The 20,106-nt window shown below is 37.8% G+C and overlaps 2 protein-coding genes across 4 annotated transcripts; both read right to left on the bottom strand.

The window, feature by feature from the left end:
• Positions 1-773: 773 nt before the first annotated feature.
• Positions 774-8,818, bottom strand: LOC307172680 (transmembrane protease serine 9; the record flags this gene model as incomplete). The annotated part of the gene is made up of 11 exons (XM_079895230.1): positions 8,735-8,818; positions 8,327-8,483; positions 7,751-8,010; positions 5,930-6,066; positions 5,698-5,835; positions 4,462-4,477; positions 2,305-2,364; positions 1,939-2,092; positions 1,319-1,578; positions 1,014-1,150; positions 774-923 (listed from the first exon to the last, which is right to left on the bottom strand). Exons 1-11 carry the CDS (start codon positions 8,772-8,774, stop codon positions 774-776), a joined length of 1,509 nt encoding a protein of 502 aa, XP_079751356.1. The 5' UTR covers positions 8,775-8,818.
• Positions 8,819-8,978: 160 nt separating this feature from the next.
• On the bottom strand, positions 8,979-19,309 carry LOC307171960 (uncharacterized protein). 3 transcript variants are annotated; one of them, XR_013823633.1, is made up of 3 exons: positions 18,681-19,309; positions 13,047-17,308; positions 8,979-12,309 (listed from the first exon to the last, which is right to left on the bottom strand). XR_013823633.1 is itself a non-coding variant. In XM_079893921.1 (2 exons), exons 1-2 carry the CDS (start codon positions 19,042-19,044, stop codon positions 13,158-13,160), a joined length of 4,515 nt encoding a protein of 1,504 aa, XP_079750047.1. In that variant the 5' UTR covers positions 19,045-19,309; the 3' UTR covers positions 12,907-13,157. The 3 variants fall into 3 exon arrangements, 1 of the variants encoding a protein (XP_079750047.1); XR_013823634.1 differs by having other exon boundaries at positions 13,023-17,308; XM_079893921.1 differs by lacking the exon at positions 8,979-12,309 and having other exon boundaries at positions 12,907-17,308.
• Positions 19,310-20,106: the final 797 nt, after the last annotated feature.

Consider the following 20,106-nt stretch of genomic DNA (forward strand, 5'->3'; position numbering starts at 1 on the left):
GTTCACAAAAATAGAATGTTGTAGTCTTTAAAATAAATAGCTTATTAGTTCCTCAGAAAACAAAACAAAACAAAAAAACACTGATGAAGCACAATGTAGAGGTAAGTTAAAGATATTTGTATATGTTGTGGATATCGGATGATTTTATAGGACATTGCGGTCACACAAGCATTTTATGAATTTTGCATCAAAATGTATTGTGCACTGTAAACTGAGCAATGTTCCAACAACTGTATCATATCTTCCAGCAATATGGGTAATGCTTGGTAATAAGTTCACATATATTCAAATAGGATATCTGGGCTATTTATCACTAGGTGTCATAATGTCTACATTTTACAAAAACTAGTTTTTCAGTGTTTTCACAGTTATGGAATATTGCACTATTTAATATAAATGATTTATCCGTGCTCATTATTGTTTTTTATATTCATGTGGCCTCGTAATCTTTAATCAAAATAACTTCTCTCCCTCTTGCAACAACATCTCTTTTCTTCTCTGATGATGTGTTTCCATGGTGTGAGGGCGGGGCAACCTGTCACTCACATGAGATTGATCAATTAGTAAACCACGGCAATCCAATCAATTCCCTATGGTCAAAAATCAAGTTCCTCCCTACTTTTTTTATTTTGTTTGAGACTTCCGTTTCATGTTGACTGTCCATTTAAAAATACAACACAAAGACACTTATGCATGTTTCAAGCTGAATTTAATTTGAGATATTTCAAGATAAAATAAGGAAAATTATCCTGTAAACCAGGCTAAACAAACAGTTAGTTGTTAGCAATGGTGGACTTGACCCAGTCAGTGTAGCGGCACACCTCAACATAAACCCCAGGATAGCAACGTTGAGCACAGCCTTTACCCCAGGAAACAACTCCTCGCAGTTCCCCATTGCACACCACAGGACCGCCAGAATCACCCTGAGAAAAAAATGGGAAAATTAAAAGAAAGTCTTTATGAAAATATATAACAGACATATAGATAAAAACTACGTCAATGACATAGGCTACCTGACATGAGTCTTTGCCTCCCTCCATGAATCCAGCACAGAACATGTTTTCAGTTATGCTTGATCCATATGCACCCTCACACTGCGCCGTTGACAGTACAGGCAAATCCAAACACTGCAGCGTAGAAGCATAGTCAACTGGGGAAAAAAAAATATATAGCTAGGCCTATGTATAATATATACATATATGTGTACAAAAAACCCCAAATATATATATATACATATCTAAACTTTTGAATGCAATGCTTTAAGAACGGACCTTATCAAATGTTAATAAAGAAAAGTTTTATTTCTTAGCCATCTCACCTCCAGTGGTGATCTGATTGCCCCATCCAGAAACCAAGCACTGCTCCCCTGCAGAAGAGCAACTGGTTGCCAGAGAGATTGGCTGCACATACTTGTTGAAGATGGCAGGCTCTTTCAGCTTGATCAGCATAAAATCATTGTCTAACATAGAATCATTATAGTCTGGGTGCGGAATCACTTCCTCTGCCCCGATCCGCTGCTCTGTGCCTTCTTCAATGGAGACATTGTGCTTTCCCAGGTGGACAGTAAGACGAGAAGCTCTATTTGACAAAAAAACTCATATATTACTGGGCTCTAATACAACATTTACCAGCAATATTGCCATCCTACAAAATACTGCTATAGTCTCAAATGGGTTTTATACGAAATCTCAGAGACATTATGTCAAGACAATAATAAATACTCTCGCACTAGTGTGCTAAATGGTAAAGAAAAATGTCGTGGTTACTCCTTGAATCCAGAAAAGAGGCAATTTAAACAAAAAACGGTACACTATACTTTTCAAATAGGCTTTACAAAACTAGGGCTATAAGCTGACATTGGATGCCAGAGTGGTGGGTTGGTTAATGAACCCCCATCTTTTGAATAAATAAGTAAATAAAGTGAGGATATAGTTATACTCAATCTTGCAGTGAGCAGCAGAAACAATCCAACTTTCATTAATCACAGATGCTCCACACCAACGTCTCCCATCGTTAGTAAGGTAGACTTGCCAGGGCTGGGAGTGGGGTAGACATTCATAACCTCCAATGATTAGCTCACCTGTGCAACAAACTGGAAAAAAAGAGATTTGTTTAAAAAAGACGTGTAATTTTTCAAACGGTGCATGCTTCTGATATTTGTGTCTGTCATTTTTACCATTTAATAATGATCAGTAAACATTTATGTATCAGTAAAATGCTGTATCATATTAAGGTTAAAGATAGGCAGGCTATAGGACAGTGTAAAACATTGAAAATAATAATTATGAAGAGAGATCTACATACCCACAGCCACTGCCAGCAAAGCAAACATAACAATCTTCATTGTAGTAGAGGAAAGAAGTGCTCACATTCAGACAAAAGAAAGATCCTGCAAATTTCAGAAACAGCATTAATGTTTTAAAGTGATAATGCAGGAAACACAAGGGGTTCAACGGAAAACATAATTTAAATACAAAATGATTATAATAATAATAATATTTGAAAGACATCTATTGTTTTGAGTGTCATCAAGTCTGACTTTGGTCACTGAAACATTTAGTTATTATCTTAATAAATCATACAAAAGGAAAACTGCCAAGCCTTCACAATACATCACTGAGCTGTGCACAATATACACAACCCAACCAATACTACACAATGAGAAAGCAAATACTTACAGTATTGATCTCAGGTGTTAACAAGTACCTTGCAATATCTTTCAGTCAGCTGAATCTTCAATGACCTTGTCCAAAAGTATGAAAGAGCATATACAATCTTCCCCACTTGCATGGCTTATATAATGCACATGAAGCCCAGACTCACACTTTCAAAAACCTCCCAGTCCCCCCTCAATTTCCTGTTCTTTCAAATTCTTTATCTGTGCCTCATCTAAATGCTCTTGTTCTTCATCTGATGACTTGGAGTCACTAGAGTCAGATGATTCCCTATCAGATGAAAAGAAGGTATAGTTGTCATCCTCATCACCAATTATCTCTGGATCCTTTTTCCATTCTCTCTTCTTGATCAAAATCATTAATTGCCCCTCAATTTTTTTCTTCATAACTTATACTTGATTCTTTCCCTTAAATGTGTCCTTTCTCCCAATGAGGAGTTCACCTTCTCCATGTTTCCCCCATAGCAATTTTTAAGAATTTCACGAAAGTTGTGAGAAGCAATTACCAACAATTTTTGGTTCCCAAAATAGACAACCTATTCCCTGTTGATTAGCCAGAAAATGGCTAATCAACTTTTGTTGATTTATTTTGATTTTTTTATTTATTTTGTGATTATTTTAATTCCTTTTGTAAAGCACTTTGAATTGCCGTAGTGTATGAAATGTGCTATATAAATAAACTTGCCTTGCCTTGCCTATAGGTTTGAGGAACAACATCTATTTTGATATCCGGTAACCTGCTGCATGTCAATAGTCAGTCTAACACATGCTTTGTTTTGTTCCATTGTTGAATTAATAACTAAAATAATCCAATCACACAAGCATCCATATGTGGAGGATTACATTAATATATTAAATTAATGTAAACAATTAATTTTAGTGACACTTTATTTTAATGTGATGTAGTAACATTGTACTTACTGAGTCATATTAATTAAATATGTACTTATTATAGAATTATGGTTAGGGAGAGTGTTTGGTTTAGATACTTATAATTATTTATAATTTACTGTTACTTCAAAATAAAAATTCAAATAAAAATTACTTCAATTGGTAACACCTAAAGAAATTAAGTTTTCTTAACTTAAATTATCACGTTTTATCGTGAAAAATCTGATAATTTAAGTTGAGAAAACTTAATGTCTTTAGGTGTTACCAATTGAAGTAATTGTTTTAAGTTGATCCAACTGTTCACTTTTTACAGTGTATTGCAATAGTGACTACGTCATCTTAAAAAGAGTGTTAAATTCATTTTTCCCATTGATATTTAAATATTAAATGTATGCTTGATTAAGAGCTATTTTACTTTTTGAGTGAAGCACAACTTCAGACAGTGAACAATTTTATTAGGTATTTTTGATTCAGTCAGTACAAGAAAAATTCTCTAATAATTTATAGTTAGCTATAGTTTAAAGCAGCCATAAAAGTCAATGTGTCATCAAAACATTACATAATTACACAAAAGGAAAGCATGAAGAAAGTCATCACGATACATCACTAGATATTGCAACGCATGATGTGTTGCATGTTAGGCACATGATGTCTAAAAATGAGCATTTATCAAACTTCCCCACTTGCATGCTTCATTCATTGATGAAGACTCCCCATTGAAATGACACTCCCAATCAGAGTCAGAGCCACTAGTGTCAGGTGAATCACTCTCAGATGAGTTGTTCCAATTGCATCAGAGATCTAATGACATTTAAAAGGAATAATATACATTTACAACTTTTAAGTGTAATTAGAAATCACTGTTTTGTTTAGAGGATATTTGTAATATTGCTCACCATGTTTTCTTTCCCTCTACAATTTCAGCAAAAAAGTGGAATTTAAAAGGTAATTTTCCTTTAAAACACTTTGTTACACTTACACTCATAGGTAAAAAGAAAATTAGTTTAATGACATACTGAAGTATGTTCTTATGTGTGTGTAGCAAAAAAGAAAGAAAAAAAAAGATTTAAATGTTCAACATGCAGCAGATGCTTTCCTCACTGTATAAATAAACAATCCCCAAAGGTCACATTTCTTTCTTTCTTTCTTTCTTTCTAATTAAAAATAAATAAATACTGTAAATATATGAAGACCTCCGATGCAAAAGCCTCTAAAAGCCACCTCTGTCAAAGATGAGATAATAATATTGAGTAAATGCTCTCCATACATAGTATACCTTCATCAAATACTTTCACTTCAAACTCACTAAATCCCAGCCTCAGCCCATTCAGAAATACCGGTACTTGGTTAGAAACCTATACATTGGAGCCTGATAAAAATGTAAATATTAAACAAAAACTTTAGATGGACTTAGAGGCTTTTGCATCTGAAGTCTTCATATTTTTAATAGACTTTTGGTCTGGTCATTCATTCACTGTCCGTAGAGCATCTGCTGGAGACTTTTCTTAAATCCACACTATGTGTTTTTAAGGTTTACCTTTTATGAATATCTTATGAATCTTATGACTTCAATAATCTGTTATTTCACCCATTACACTCACTGGCCACTTTATGTAGACCTGGCTAGTACCGGGTTGGACCCCTTTTTGCCTTCAGAAGTACCTTAATTCTTCATGGCATAGATTTAACAAGGTGCTGGAAACATTCCTCAGAGATTTTGGTCCATATTGACATAATAGCGTCACACAGTTGCTGCAGATTTGTCGGCTGCACATCCATGTTGTGAATCTCCTGTTCCAGCACACCCCAAAGGCCATTTGAGTATAGTGAACTCACTGTCTTGTTCAAGAAACCAGTTTGAGATGATTTGAGATTTGTTACATGGAGCAAGATTTCTGATATCACAAGTTTGTGATTGTGAACACAAAGAATAGCGATATGACTCCCCCTTTTTGGAATTACATTTTGAGCTAAGAGCAACTTTGGATAAGAAAACCTTAAAATACTATATAAAATTAATGGACAGAAACACTTTTATTTGTTCCAAGCTGAATTTAACCACAGATATTTCAGAAAAAAATACATTTTAATTAAAAGGTCAAATTTAGCTGAACAAACAGTTAGTTGTTAGCAATGGTGGACTTGACCCAGTCATTGTAGCGGCACACCTCAGCATAAACCCCAGGATAGCCACGTTGAGCACAGCCATAACCCCAGGAAACAACTCCTCGCAGTACCCCATTGCACACCACAGGACCGCCAGAATCACCCTGAGAATAATTTGGAAAAATAAAAGAAGAAATGTGTGATTTTATATGAAAATATATAACACACATAAAAAAGAAGACTACGTCAATGACATACCTGACATGCGTCTTTGCCTCCCTCCATGAATCCAGCACAGAACATGTTGTCAGTTATTTTCCATCCATACGCACCCTCACACTGCGCCATTGACAGTACAGGCAAATTCAGACACTGCAGCTTAGAAGCATAGTCAACTGGAAAAAGAGTACAAGTACAACGTTAAAGATTTGGATCTTGTACATACAAACTTTTTGTGTGTGTGTGTATATATATATACACATGCATGAGGGCTTTATTCAACAGTTCATTTAACAAGAATACTGGCAAACTTACACATTAGAAGCATTTCCAGTTACTTTATTGTATTTTACCCACCAACAAAAATGTTTCAAACAAGACACCACATAATTTTGTGTTACGTGTCTCAGAGCAACAAACAATAGTGGTGTTTCGTTCTTGAATTCTTCAGAATTCGTTCTTCAGCATTTTTTAACTAATTGGTTTAGTGAATGAATCAAATGACTCACTCATAAAGACAGTAAAGGCTGGAATAGATTATAACTGCATTATATACTTGCCAACTTGGTTACAGAGAAAAACTGGGCATCATACATTAAACGACTGAGGATTACATACCAGACTTTCAAGTCAATCCGAACACTCAGAAACGTCCCCCATTCATCTTATTGCGCGACGCGGAAGTAAGCTACTCTGAATGTGCGAGATTTCCAAATTATAGCCGCTGTATGTAAATAACTAGAAGAATAACAAAGTGCAGTAAATGGTAAACCTATCTACACTACAAAACAGTATTTTTACAACAATACATTAAAATATTATTATGAGAAATACCAGTTTGTATTATCAAGCAGCATAACAAGCTGTTTGTACAGTTAAAAATAACGGAAGCACATTCAAGTTACAAATGGCCACGCCCACGCTTGTGTTAAAAATAAGGTGGATACCCTCATTCACTATTCCCAACATTACTGCACTAATATAGTCCACTTGGACAGCATCTTCTCTAGCGGCTACCTGTTGAGTGTATCTCGGTTGTACACTTGTTACTGCGGTGCATTATGGGATTGAATGAGTGCACTCAATGTCCACTAAAGTTTAAGACAACACCACAAATGGCTGTCACTTCAAAAAGTACACTATGACCCTGTCCCAAATGGCACACTTCATGTGCACTTGTGGTCTTACAATGGCTGGCTTGTGCCTGTTAGGTCCACAAGACCGTATGGGTATCCCATTTGTCATTTTAGGTTTCAGAAGGGTTCTCATATCCGCGCCCTTTGCGGCCGATATGCGCCCTTGATGCACGCTTTTGCCGAGCCGCAAGCCCATGAGCCCCGCAGCAGACTTCTTCCAACAGTCAAAGCGGCATTACGTCATGCAAGTGTGGACTCGGGAGGAAGAACACGAGGGCTTAGGGTTCCATTTGAGACAGAGCCTATATAAGGGTACAGGTAGCAATTTTGACCACAGCCATAGTCTAAAATCTGTCAACTTTGATTTGCCGAAATCTGCAGACTGAGTATGACTTCCCGAAACTAGCATTAACTCATCCAGACTGTAAATTGGGGCAAAAGTCATGTAGTGTATTCTTTACTTTTCTTTACTATTCATGTAGTAGCCTTTACTTGTCACCACCTACTGGCACATTGATGTAACCTGCAGTCACTGAAAAATCTCCACCACTAATACACAGACCAACAGTCTGTCTGGAACACACAAAGAAGCAGAGTGATAAAATAGTTCCAGCACTGATGCTCGGCATATCATTGGCCTTGGATCAAATATCATATACTGCTAATCAATCAAGATCTGAACTGTTTTATAACACAAAATATTTTCATTACTCTGCCATCTCACCTCCAGTGGTGATCTGATTGCCCCATCCAGAAACCAAGCACTGCTCCCCTGCAGAAGAGCAACTGGTTGCCAGAGAGATTGGCTGCACATACTTGTTGAAGATGGCAGGCTCTTTCAGCTTGATCAGCATGAAATCATTGTCATACGTATAATCATTATAGCCCGGGTGAGGAATCGCTTTCTCTGCCCCGATCCGCTGCTCTGTGCCTTCTTCAATGTAGACATTGTGCTCTCCCAGGTGGACAGTAAGACGAGAAGCTCTATTTGACAAAAAAACGAATATATTATGGGCTCTAATATATCTTTTACCAGCAATATTGCCATCCTACATATTATGTCTATGGATAGTCTCAAATGTTTGATTAATGTACTAATCTTTATTTTAGAATTGAATGTGTAACTTTTTTCACAGCCTTTGGTTTAAAAATCCTGTATCTGTTACATTTTACAATCATCATTTTCAGTGTATTCACAATACACACGTTAACATGCAACTGCTATATCCTTTTAAAAAAAGTTGCTCTATAGGGAAAAAGGAGATTAATGAGGTTTAACATAAATGTATGATATACTCACGAAAGGTAGCAGTGAGCAGCAGAAACAATCCATCTTTCATTAATCACAGATGCTCCACACCAGCGTTCCCCATTATCGTAAGTAAGGTAGACTTGCCAGGGCTGGGAGTTGGGCGAACATTCATAACCTCCAATGATTTTATCATCTGCACTGCAAGCTTCATAAAAAGAATGTTTAATTGTTCACAAAGTGCCAAAAATAAAGTAAATAAAATCACTTTTTAAAGCTTGTTGTGTCTTTTGTAACTTATTACTTGAACTGATGTTTGTTTTTCATATTTTGCTGTTTTATCTGATCAATCATCATTTTAAGTCTCAGATTAATCGTAAAGACTAAGGAATTTTACAGGTCAATGTGTAGGCAGACACTAACAATTGACATTATAATAAATACGAGAAATCTACATACCCACAGCCACAGCCAGCAAAGCAAACACAATAGTCTTCATTGCAGAGGAATGAAGTACAACTTTAGAGAGAAAACTTCTGCTAAGTCCAAGAATTGCATAAACCTTTAAAGTGATTTAAGGGGTTTACCATACAGAAACAACCAATAAGATCATGGCAAATGATTCATAAGTGAAAATTAGCACCTGGAACAACAATTCTTATCACACTGTTTTCCATGAACATGATAAAACCAAGGTAGTGTACATACAAAGTTTTATTAAAAACAAAAATGCTTTTACATTTTTAGTAAAGCACAACTTTAGTTATTATTTATTTAACTGTTTAATCAACTCAAGATAAATTCTATGATTAACATAACATGGTGTATTGATAATGCATCGATCCAACACATGAAATCCAGTAAGAAGTAACAATTATTAACAGCAAAAAAAAAAAGCAAAAAAAAATAGAAAGAAATTTATTCGGTAACAAAAAATAGTCCACTCTCAACCAACAAAGATTCTCGATTCAAGACACTAGAAAGAAACAGACATGAACATGAACAGGTCAAAACTGCAAAAAGCAGTGATAAATGTTAGTGTCAAAATCTATTGCTTATTAAAATTAAGGCCTCACAAATAACAGTGTTAAGCAATGAAGTACAACAATCTTGATTAAACCAATATCATCCAAGACCCCCAAAACTATATTATTGCATTTTAAAGGCATCTAACAGACGTGGGTGTCATCAAGACAAATTAAGTCATTAAGTAAAGAGAGAGTCACATAAAATGCCACATTAATAACAAGCATACTGTGTATCAAACTTCCTCACTTGCATGCTTCATATAATGCATATAATGAAGCTCAGACTCCCCAATGAAATGTGAACCACATTCAATAAACTCCCAGTCCCCCTCAACTTCCTGCACTTGCAAATTGTCTTCCTGTGCCTCATTTAAATGTTTTTGTTCTTCATCTGATGAGGAGTCAGATGAATCGCTCTTAGATATAGTGTTGTTGTTGTCTAAAACCAGTGTCCTTTCTTCCAAGGGGAAAATCATCTCCTTCTTTAAATGTGTTTTTTTCCAATGGGTAATTAGATTTCCTAGTTGTGAGAAACTCTTGTGGGAAAGGTCACACGAATAAGGCCTGGTTCACCAGTGTGAACAATGTAATGGTTCCGAAGTTCGGCTAAAACCCGAAAGGACTTCTAGCAAATGTCGCATGCGTGTTTTTTGTTGTCATGGCCATGCAAGTGTCTTTTCAATCCCTCTGAACTTCTGAAACCTTTAGTACATACATCACACCAGAAGGGCCTCTGCTTGTGCATTTCCTGATGGTTCACGAATGCCACAGCAGAGGCAAAAGATTTATCACACAGCTCACAGTGAAGGATGGAAGGCTCTTCAGGAACACACTGCTTGCTTAATTTTAGATGAAGTGTGAGAGAGAAATAACGGTTGAAAGCTTTCTTACATGTTTTACAGCGGATTTCAGGCTGTTGGTCTTTTGAAGTTATGTGCCGTTTCTGGTGGTTTCTGAAAGACTCAAGGTAGGAATAGACCTTCCCGCAGACAGCGCAGGCGTAGACCTTGTTTGCCTTCGCATACACTGGCTTTTCTTCCTCTGACAACATCAGGACAGGTGGTGAAGATCTCAGGCGGTTTTATCTGACAAGAACCATCAAAAGATTCTTTCACTTTTTTCTTTTTTGCAACACATCCCAGGCCGTTGTCATTTCCATTAGAGACAGATTCCACCTGTCTTTTCTTGTTTTGTCTCTTTTCTTTCACACGCTCACAAAGAGTGAACTGCTGCCCACAGACCTGACATCTCATGCTGTGCATCTTCACTAGAGAAGAGATAAAGTTTCATGTCAGTAAGACGACGTTGATATCAATAAAAGAGCAAAGCAAAATTTCAATGTCTGTTGCAACATTTTCTCAACTTAGTGTTTTAATATTTTATTGTAATCTATTACAATGGTCATTGAAACACTAACATACTTTTTACTGCATGCATAGTACTGCCTAGAACACATAAAAAAAAACCTAAAAAAAACAACACGAATAGCAAAGTTTCAGGGACATTATCACAATTTAAAAAGTGTATTTCAGTATGTGGCTTCTAGTTATCCCACAAATTCACATATTTGGAATTATTTGCTGTAAAAATGGCAGTCAGACCAAGTTAAGAATTTGTTACTCTGGAAATGGAAGGTCAGTTTAAGTACAATGTAGAATACAATATTACATGCAGTGTTCTTTTGTAAAGAGCATAATTTTGGCAACTTTAATGGGTCATCCAGGTGTCTCAAAAATGGTAGTGTGGTAGGATGTTTTTAGAATCACACACTACATAATACAGACATTGCGGTTTTATTAGCCAGCTACAACAAATATTTGCATGTAAGATAACATTCAAAATAAATCTGCTGGTAAAATATACTAATCATGTTAATATTTATTAGTTTACTTTTCCAGTGACATCATTCAAAGAGTACCTCCACCACTGTAAAGTTCATCAGTCATGTATAACAGCCAACATATCAGCTACATATTAATAAGAGTGGGAGAGGAGAGATTAAACAGGCTATGGCTACGTGAACATCTACAAGGTAAAATAATAGACAGTTTTTGCTGAAATTATGACCAATGAATCAACTTTATAAGGAAATTAAAAGATGGTTCTTTATTAACAAACCAACCCATTAACCTTCACACTCACCACCCAGACAAGACAACAAAATGGAATGTTAATATAACTGTTCAATTTAATATCACAAGGTGATTCGGTTGTTCAAATAATTTGCCATTTTCTTTATGATTCATAATGCCAAACCTACAAAAAAAAAAAAAAACCTGCCTCTGCTTTGCCATTTGCATCTTATTCATACATTCTTAATGTCATTAACATGACTTCAGGGCAATTTCGCAAGGAACGTATAACATTATATCTAGAAAGGAAATAATTGTCTTCATTTTCAAGAGAAACCCCAAATGTTTTCAAAAAGTAGAAAGATGAAGTTTTAAAATGCAAACCAAAACCTAAATGCAACAGAATTGTGGTTTTCACTGTAGAAATGGTGATGTCAATAGCAATAAAGGAGCAATGGCACTGGCATTAACAGATGCTGTACAAATCCCAAATCAAAGTTTAGCATGACCACACATGAGACTTAAGCTAGGCTAATGCTTACAAAAAAGATCTTCAAGCAATTTTTTAAATAACATGTACAAAAAGTATCCAGCAAACACCATGGTAGTTTAAATTAAGGACCCTTTACAAGTACAAGCCAGGTGAATTGAGCAGTCAAAAAAAAGAGGGACAATAAATCTTTTAAAAACCTCTAAATAGTTTGAAAAGCATCAAAGAGATACTCTTGGAACACTTGCAGAGATCTAACAAGATTTTAAAGGGAATCATAGAAATGTACAGCTTTTATGCAAGTAATTACAACAAATTATTTGGTTTAGAGGACATCTGTAACTATGCTCTGAAATCAGCAGAGACCTTTCTCTTTACCACAATTTCAGCAAAAATGTAGAATTTAAAAGCTGATCGTGGCATTTCCTTACTCCTTAAGGAACACTCCACCGTTTTTTGAAATAGGGCTTATTCACCTTCCTTCCTACATTTAGATAGGTGGGCAAATGCATTTTTGTCTCAGTGCATGCATTGTTTTAGTTTGACAGGGTCGGCGCTAGCTTAGCTTAGCACAATGAATGGAATCCTTTGTTGCCAGCTAGCATGTCCTGAGTAAAAGTGATATAAAAAAAAAAAAAAAAAAAACCTAATTACTTCTTGTGGCCTGCGTATTCACAACAAGTACAAATAGCGATGCAGATTAACACTAGGCGATTTCCTATGCAGATATTGACTTATATATTAAGGACTATATTAGGGGGAAGCACAGGCGAAGCACTGCTACTTGGGCATGATATCTCTGCGCCCAAGTAGCAGTGCTTCGGCTGTGCTTCCCCCTAATATAGTCCCAAGTCAATATCTGCCTAGGAAATCGCCTAGTGTTAATCTGCATTGCTATTTGTACTCATTGTGAATACGCAGGCCACAAGAAGTAATTAGGTGTTTTTTAGGTTTTTTTTATATCACTTTTACTCAGGACATGCTAGCTGGCAACAAAGGATTCCATTCATTGTGCTAAGCTAAGCTAGCGCTGACCCTGTCAAACTAAAACAATGCATGCACTGAGACAAAAATGCATTTGCCCACCTATCTAAATGTAGGAAAGAAGGTGAATAAGCCCCATTTCAAAAAACGGTGGAGTGTTCCTTTAAGCATACGGTTATTCCACTGTATACTAACACTCACAGCAGGTAACAAAACTCTTGAATAAAGTCCTCAATTAAATCAGTGCAGGTGCAGTAAACAATGAATCAGATACCAATATCCCTCTCCATGCATTTTTTTCACAAGTTTTAGAACCCACGTGCATGTTCAATATAATGCTGATGCAGTTCTGTTTCCTGTTTGAAGGAAATACCACATTCAATGCAAGTCAGGTTAGCAGCGCCTCTCACTTCAGAAGCTGAGCTACTGTCCTTTAGCTCTTTATCACCCAAGCACTCCTGATGGTGGTCGATAAGATTTCTGATATCACTAAATGTCTGTGAACACAACGAACAATGGTACGGCTCCTCGTTTTTGTGAAGAGTCTGGTGCTGCTGCAGCGCACGAGGTGACAAAAAGGTTTTTCCACATTGCTGACATTTATGGCTATTCGCTTGTGGACTTACAAGGGCTACAGGCAGCTTGACTATAGACTCAGATCTGTGTGATAAAGCCTGCTGGTTGTCTGAAGGCCCAGGTGCCAGGGAAGCACTCAGTCTGTATCGCAGCTCAGTTGGGAGACGCCGGCGCACTTCGTTGTGCCATGCGAGATGATGCTGCAGCTGGTTTTCAGTCCAGTAACCACGGCAGCAAAGAGCGCAGCAGTGCGGACGAGTCTTCGCCACCTCCTTATGAGCGTTTAACTGCTCCTCACTGGGAAACGCTTTAGCACATTTATCGCATTTGAAAAAACATTTAGCAAATTCAAGATTTCGACTGTGCTGTACGGGATCCTCCTCCGTAGATGCTTTCAGCTCTTTCTTATTGGACGTTTTACGAAGGGACCCTTCAGAAGCAAAGGGCTTAACATATGCAGAGCGCTCTTCTATAGAGGCAGTGGGTCGTTCACTAACCTTGTGGTGTTTCTGCCATTTGTGCGCACGAAGGCCACGTATGTTCAAGAAGCTCTTAGCACAGTGTGAGCACTGAAAGTGTTGTACCTTAGTCTTCTCTCGTTTGGTGACATCCATTTTGGGCGTGTATAATAGTTTGACGGGTGGACCCGACTCATCTGTAGAGAGGATTTCAGACTGTAGTTTCTCAGTCTCAGTAGGCTTGCTGTGATGGTCTGCAAAGTGAGTTGTTAGAAGAGACCCACTTGAGAAAGACATTTGACAATCTGGACAGGTAAAAAAAACATTTGATTCAGCAACTTCGTGCTCTTTTTGGGGTTGAGCCTCCATGTGAGGGTGATGTAGTTGATGGCGGCGAAGAACACAAAGGTAGAAGAATCCTTTCCCACATACATTGCATAAATAAGGTCCACCATCCACACTTTTCTTTGAGCGTATCTTATTGGTCTTTGAGAGAAATCTGGCAAATTTTTTGTCCTTGTGCCACCGCTTATGAGTGCCAAGAGCTGAATTGGTGCTAAAATATCTTCCACATTCGGCACAAACAAAAGACGATTTTGCCAAACACTTCTCTGGCTTGACTTTACCAAGCTTCAATGGCTTTGCCGAACTGGATTTCAACTTTTTAGATTGGTGACCTTTACGATGAATTCGCTTGTGAAAATTTAGAGCACCAATTACCGAAAAGCTTCTGCTACATTCTTGACATTTGTATTTCAAATCTGAAGCTAAAGGCGTGTTTTGTTCTTTTTTAGAATCAGGTGAATGAGAAGTGTCAACAACATCTTTAGCTTTTTGGGAGGATGCGTCTTGCTCCTCTATCTCAACACATTCTTGTGGAAATTCCACATTGTCCTCGGGTTTTAAACAGTGCTTCTGATGATTTTGTAGTATCGACTCAGATGCAAAATAAGAGTTGCATGTCGGGCATTGAGGTCGCTCAGAGGAGTCAGCGTCCATCAAAGGAAGGCCAGTCTCATAACCATGACTTTTCATGTGAAACTGGAGGGCCATGGCACGGGAGAAAACCTTTGCACAGTCGGGACATTGGTAGGAGTTCTTTTTCAACTGTTGGACTTGATAGTCAAAAGATTTGACAGCAGGTTGGAGACCTTGGGTGTCATGGACAAGTTTGTGTTTAAGAAAACAAGCTAGCATGTGGTATGATTTGCCGCACACCTCGCATATATGTTCCTCTCTTGAATTCAGAGGGTGCACTCTTTTATAACCACCCCTACGACCCCTTTTCTTCCGTCGTATGTGACAGTTCTCAGTGTCAGGCGTACCTGGGGGCCTTGTCTCGAAATGTGCACACTCTGAGTGGTTTTGTTTGTGATGACAGAAAGCTCCCAAAGACCAAAAACCTTTACCACACTTTTTACAGTGATAAACCTTTGGGCCCAAGAGTGACTTGGTTGGGTTGAAATTCTTTGTCTTTTCATCTGTGGCACCGCCAGAGCAAACCTTCTGATGGTTGTACAGACCACTTGCGGTCACATAGCTCCGTTCACACTGCACGCAAGCAAAGCTCTTTTTTTTTCTATTGTGATGCTGTTGGTGAGAATGCAGTGCAGATAGTCGGGAAAAACACATGCCACACTCTTCACATTTAATGTTGTTCTTCTGCAGATTTTCGAGTTGGTATGAAATAGACTTGTACGCCACTTTATCCTCATGCTTTACTGTGTTAAAGCAATGAGCACTCTTGGAGGGACTTTCATGGCCAAAAACATCGCATGCTAAAATTTCCTTCTTTATTGGCGTCACTACGTCAAACTTCTGCCTCCTATCTGATTTTTTCCCCATGCATCCCTTGTGCCAAAGTATGTGACAGCGCAAGGACGAACCCTTGACAAATTTACGATCACAGTGTGGACAATTATACTTTGCCTCTTGAGGACGGCTTTTGCTCACGAGTTCCGCATTTGTTAATGGTTCATCATTTAAATGCTCATAATCAATCTGTACAATTTTGACATCAATCTCTGGATTCAACTGCAGGGAGGAGGTGGATTCAGCCGTCTGACTCAAATTGAAGCCCAAGTCATCTTTTTCCTCTTGGTCTGATTCACACACTAACTCAAGATCAGGATTTTGATCCTGAGAGAAACCACTGTTGTTCTCATAATCATCTGAAGCTGTGATATGGACAACTTCATAATCAACATCTATGGCCCCATACTCTTCTACTGTATCGGTGCAGTTAAAATCTTTCTTTTGAACTTGAGCATGTGAGGTCTCCTTAGAATGAATAACCACACTGTCAGCATTGTCATTCTGGTTTATTTTTAATGTGTGAGTGGCTGTGCTCATCTCAGGCTTCTTCTCCATGAAGTCGCCGAAGACATCAGTATGACAGAGCTGATGCGACTGCAGGGCGGATGCTCGCGAGAACCGACGACCACACTCCTGACACTCAAAAGCCTTCTTCTTGAGCTGAATAACTTGATGAAGGAATGATTTCGCTGGCAGCTCTTCACTGTGCGCCAATCGCTGATGCTTATTGTAAAACGTGATGGAAGTGAAGACCTTGCCGCACTCTGTACATTTATATGGCTGACCATTGCAGACAAGTTGTGCCCGTCTTTTATGCCAACGCTGATGGCACAACAGAGCCACAGAGCTAACGAAGGTCTTGCCACATTCAGAGCAAACAAACGAATGCTTAATTTCCTCCTTCACCTTCCCTTCCGAACAGCTGGTTGAGAATCTCTGGTGAGTACCGAGACCACACATGGTGCGAAAAGATTTGCCACAGAAGCACTGAAAAACTTTTTGCTCATGCTCCTCAGCCTGTTCAGAGCTTGTGCCATTGTCTTCAGTTTGACCTGGAGATTCATTAAGTGGCAGAGGTTTTTCAGTTTCACAGGTTTTGGATTTCACCAGCTTTACCTCATGACAACGACGATGTGCGTCAAGAGCCGAAGCCCGTGAGTAACAGCGTCCACAGGTGGGGCACTGAAATGACTTTTTCTTTAGATGAGCAAGCTGATGAAAAACAGACTTTGAGGCCTGCTTATGTGAACGCTGATGGTTGAGACACTGACCAACAGTGGAAAAAGCTTTACCACAATCCTTGCATTCAAAAAGCTTCTGTCTTACTGCACCCTCACCAAAGCCGTCACCTATCCCCTGCTTAATGTCTTGATTGCGATGCTTCAATTGATGGGTGAAAAAGCCTTTCGAGCTTGAAAACTTTTGTCCACACAGAGCACAGAACAACGTTCTTCGGCCTCCGTCGGTCGAGATGAGCAGGTCATCCCACTGCGAATCTGTGTCCAGGCAGACTATGGGACCATCATGGATATGCTCGCTGCGATGCTCTAAGTAATCCTCCTTGTTCCCAAATGCCTCACTGCAATCCTCACAGCGAAATGGCCAATCCCCTAAAAATATAAGAGGGGAAAATGGGAGGTCAGGGTGAGTCCTGTGGCCAGAGGAGAGAAAAAAATAAACAGTGTACAGAGCCAACAAATTAAAATGAGAAGACTGAAAAAAAGCTCCTTTACTCCACATGTTCAAAGAAAATAATGAGGAAAAAAACTATAATAAGTTTATAATCTTAAAGTGGAAATAATTTATTAATTCATGTCAATTTTAATAGAGGAAAGGAATAGGATAACAAATCAGACAAAAAAATAAATAATCAAATGTAGCATTGTGTATTGCAACCATCAGAAATAATTTATGCATTACAAATGATCAGAAAAAAAGAAAAAGAAATACAATCTACTGTTTTTTATGCAACTTCTGTTCTTAATAAGAAATCAAATAAGAAGAAGAAAAAAAAATCAATAAAACTACAAAATAAAGGTTAGAATGATTTCATTGTTTAAATTTTACACAACTGTAAGACGATCTGGTAGGCAGCTTTGTTAAAGAAACCTGTTGCCAGGTAACAATTCGGCTTCTGGTTCGATTTATTTCTTCCACCTCTGATATCAAATGTCAAATGTTACTGAAAATTGTTAATAAAAAAAAAATATATATATATATCAAAAAAACCCCTCTGATATCGACCGTGATATGATCCAATTATCCACATTATAATGATAATTAATAAAATATTAAAATACATTTCACAAACATATTATATAGAGAATTCAAACACAGGAAAATCGTGACTTAAAACAATTTTAATTCGCCTTTCTATTATTCTTTATTCTTTTACGCACATGCGCAATTCAAAAGTTGAGTAAAGACTGCCATCTACTGTAAAACGGCGATACTGCGATATAAATTAAGGTGGAGCAGATTAAATAAAACAGTAGCTAACATTTCGTTGCCTACTACAATGTCTGCACAGCTGGTTTGAAAATGACAACGACTTTCTATTAGTATAAGACGAAAATCTCAGCGTTGTGAAATGCCAGCCAAATCAGTCAACCATATACTAAAATATAATGACAGGCAGCAAGCAGAACATGTTTTTTTTTTTTTAAATCCTCATGGACATGCAGTACTGCTGCTGTTTTGTCATTCCTCATGACGACGCGTATCCGCTGGTGCAAATTAACCCAGCTGTTTTAACGCAAAATATAAACCATAATAAGTAAGATGCACGTCTGTAAATTTATATGAAAACAAAATATGATGCAAAGGTTGTGTGTAGCTACTCCTAAAATTTGGAAGGTGGTGTTCATTTAATTTTAGGTGACTTTATATACCTTCTTGTTTTGTTTTCAAGGTAAAAGATAACTAGTAGCTAGGGACTAACTGAAAGGTCGGTGTTGTCAACAACAAAAAAAAGTTGCTTACCTTCGGTACTTCCATCTCTCTCAGACGAGTCTCCTGTACTGGTAAACATATCAGCCAAATCTCCTTCCTCCACCTCGTCCATATGTACAACCACACATTCATCTTCCTCCACTTGCTCTGCTTTAATCTTCATGGGTGGAACTGCAGCATTGGCTGCAACAACTTCGGCGTGGTCCTGGGCTTTTAATGTAGGGCCACGGGGACATAATTCCATTTCTCCGTCCGTGTTTCTAGCATTACAGGCTTTGCTATTGCTCACTGGATCGATGTTTACCTCTTGGGCTGAACCTTTCTCATATTCAGAGGACAAACTTTCATTATTTGATTGCAAACTGCACTCCTTTTCAGCATAAACCGCAGCCATAATGGCTCTAGCCAGCTCAGGCTTTCCTCGATGGGAAAGGCACCGCACTTTTCGCGGTAAAGGACAGTGTGTTGTTGTTGGGGGGGGGGAAGGCACATTTACGAAACCTACTATGGCGAAAGGTTAGCTCATGAATATTGATTAGGCTACGTCCCTTCTGGCTCCATGATGGTTAGCACGCAACGTCTGCCTGAACAAATTCTTATATATTTGCCTTATTTAGGCGCAGTATGATCATATAAGATATAGAATAGTAAGATATAATAAGATGTGATAATACTCATTTATAACAACTATTATATCTACATTAAATAGTAAGGAATTAAATAATACGTTTTTATCATGGTAGAGATGTAAAATGGGTGGGGTTTAGCGGCCCGGACGTTGTTTGTAATTTCGTGGTCATGTAGCTAAATTATAATCTCCTTTTTTTTCACTTTTCACATGCATTTTGCATTATTTATATTCAGTTAAATGGTTATATCTGTGTCGATTGTGAAAAACGTTGTCCATTTATTTTTGTAAATGGTGATATCTTTGTCGATTGTGAAAAACGTTGCCAATTTATTTTTGTATTCTTCATGTGGATGTGTTATTTGAATCATTGGAAATAATAAACGTATAGCGATTATTATGTTTCGTATATAAAATTTTCCAAGAAGACAAAAACATTCTGCGATTTGAATGTGGATGGGATGTGGGCAGGATGAATTTCAGGTGTACATGTAGGCTACATTCTACAATAACAAAAGAATCCAGTTCAAAATGGCCATGGCAGCAATCTACGCTATAATAGGCCTACGCCTATAGGGTACAACTAGGCTACAGGCGCAGCGGGGCAAAAGGCGCATTTGACGTTATTCTCTTTAAAACAACTATGGCACAAAAATTCAGCGCAGTACTTTTCATAACAACCGCGTTTGACTACGCACGTGGAAATGTGGCTGATCCTTACCGCGATCTCGGGCAGCAATGCAAAGTTGATTAATTTGATCTATTTAATGTTTTTAAAATGTCGTCGATGTAGCAAATGAGAATCGATAAAATGACTATATTTCGAGA

The sequence above is a fragment of the Squalius cephalus genome (assembly GCF_949319135.1).
Source record: "Squalius cephalus genome assembly, chromosome: 15".
In the NCBI taxonomy this organism is placed as follows: Eukaryota; Metazoa; Chordata; class Actinopteri; order Cypriniformes; family Leuciscidae; genus Squalius; species Squalius cephalus.

Coding starts and splice junctions, on each gene's coding strand:
- LOC307171960 (XM_079893921.1), bottom strand. CDS start 19,044: ATGGCTGCGGTTTATGCTGAAAAGGAGTGCAGTTTGCAATCAAATAAT. Junction 17,309..18,680: donor GAGAGATGGAAGTACCGAAG/GTAAGCAACTTT, acceptor TTATATTTTTAG/GGGATTGGCCATTTCGCTGT.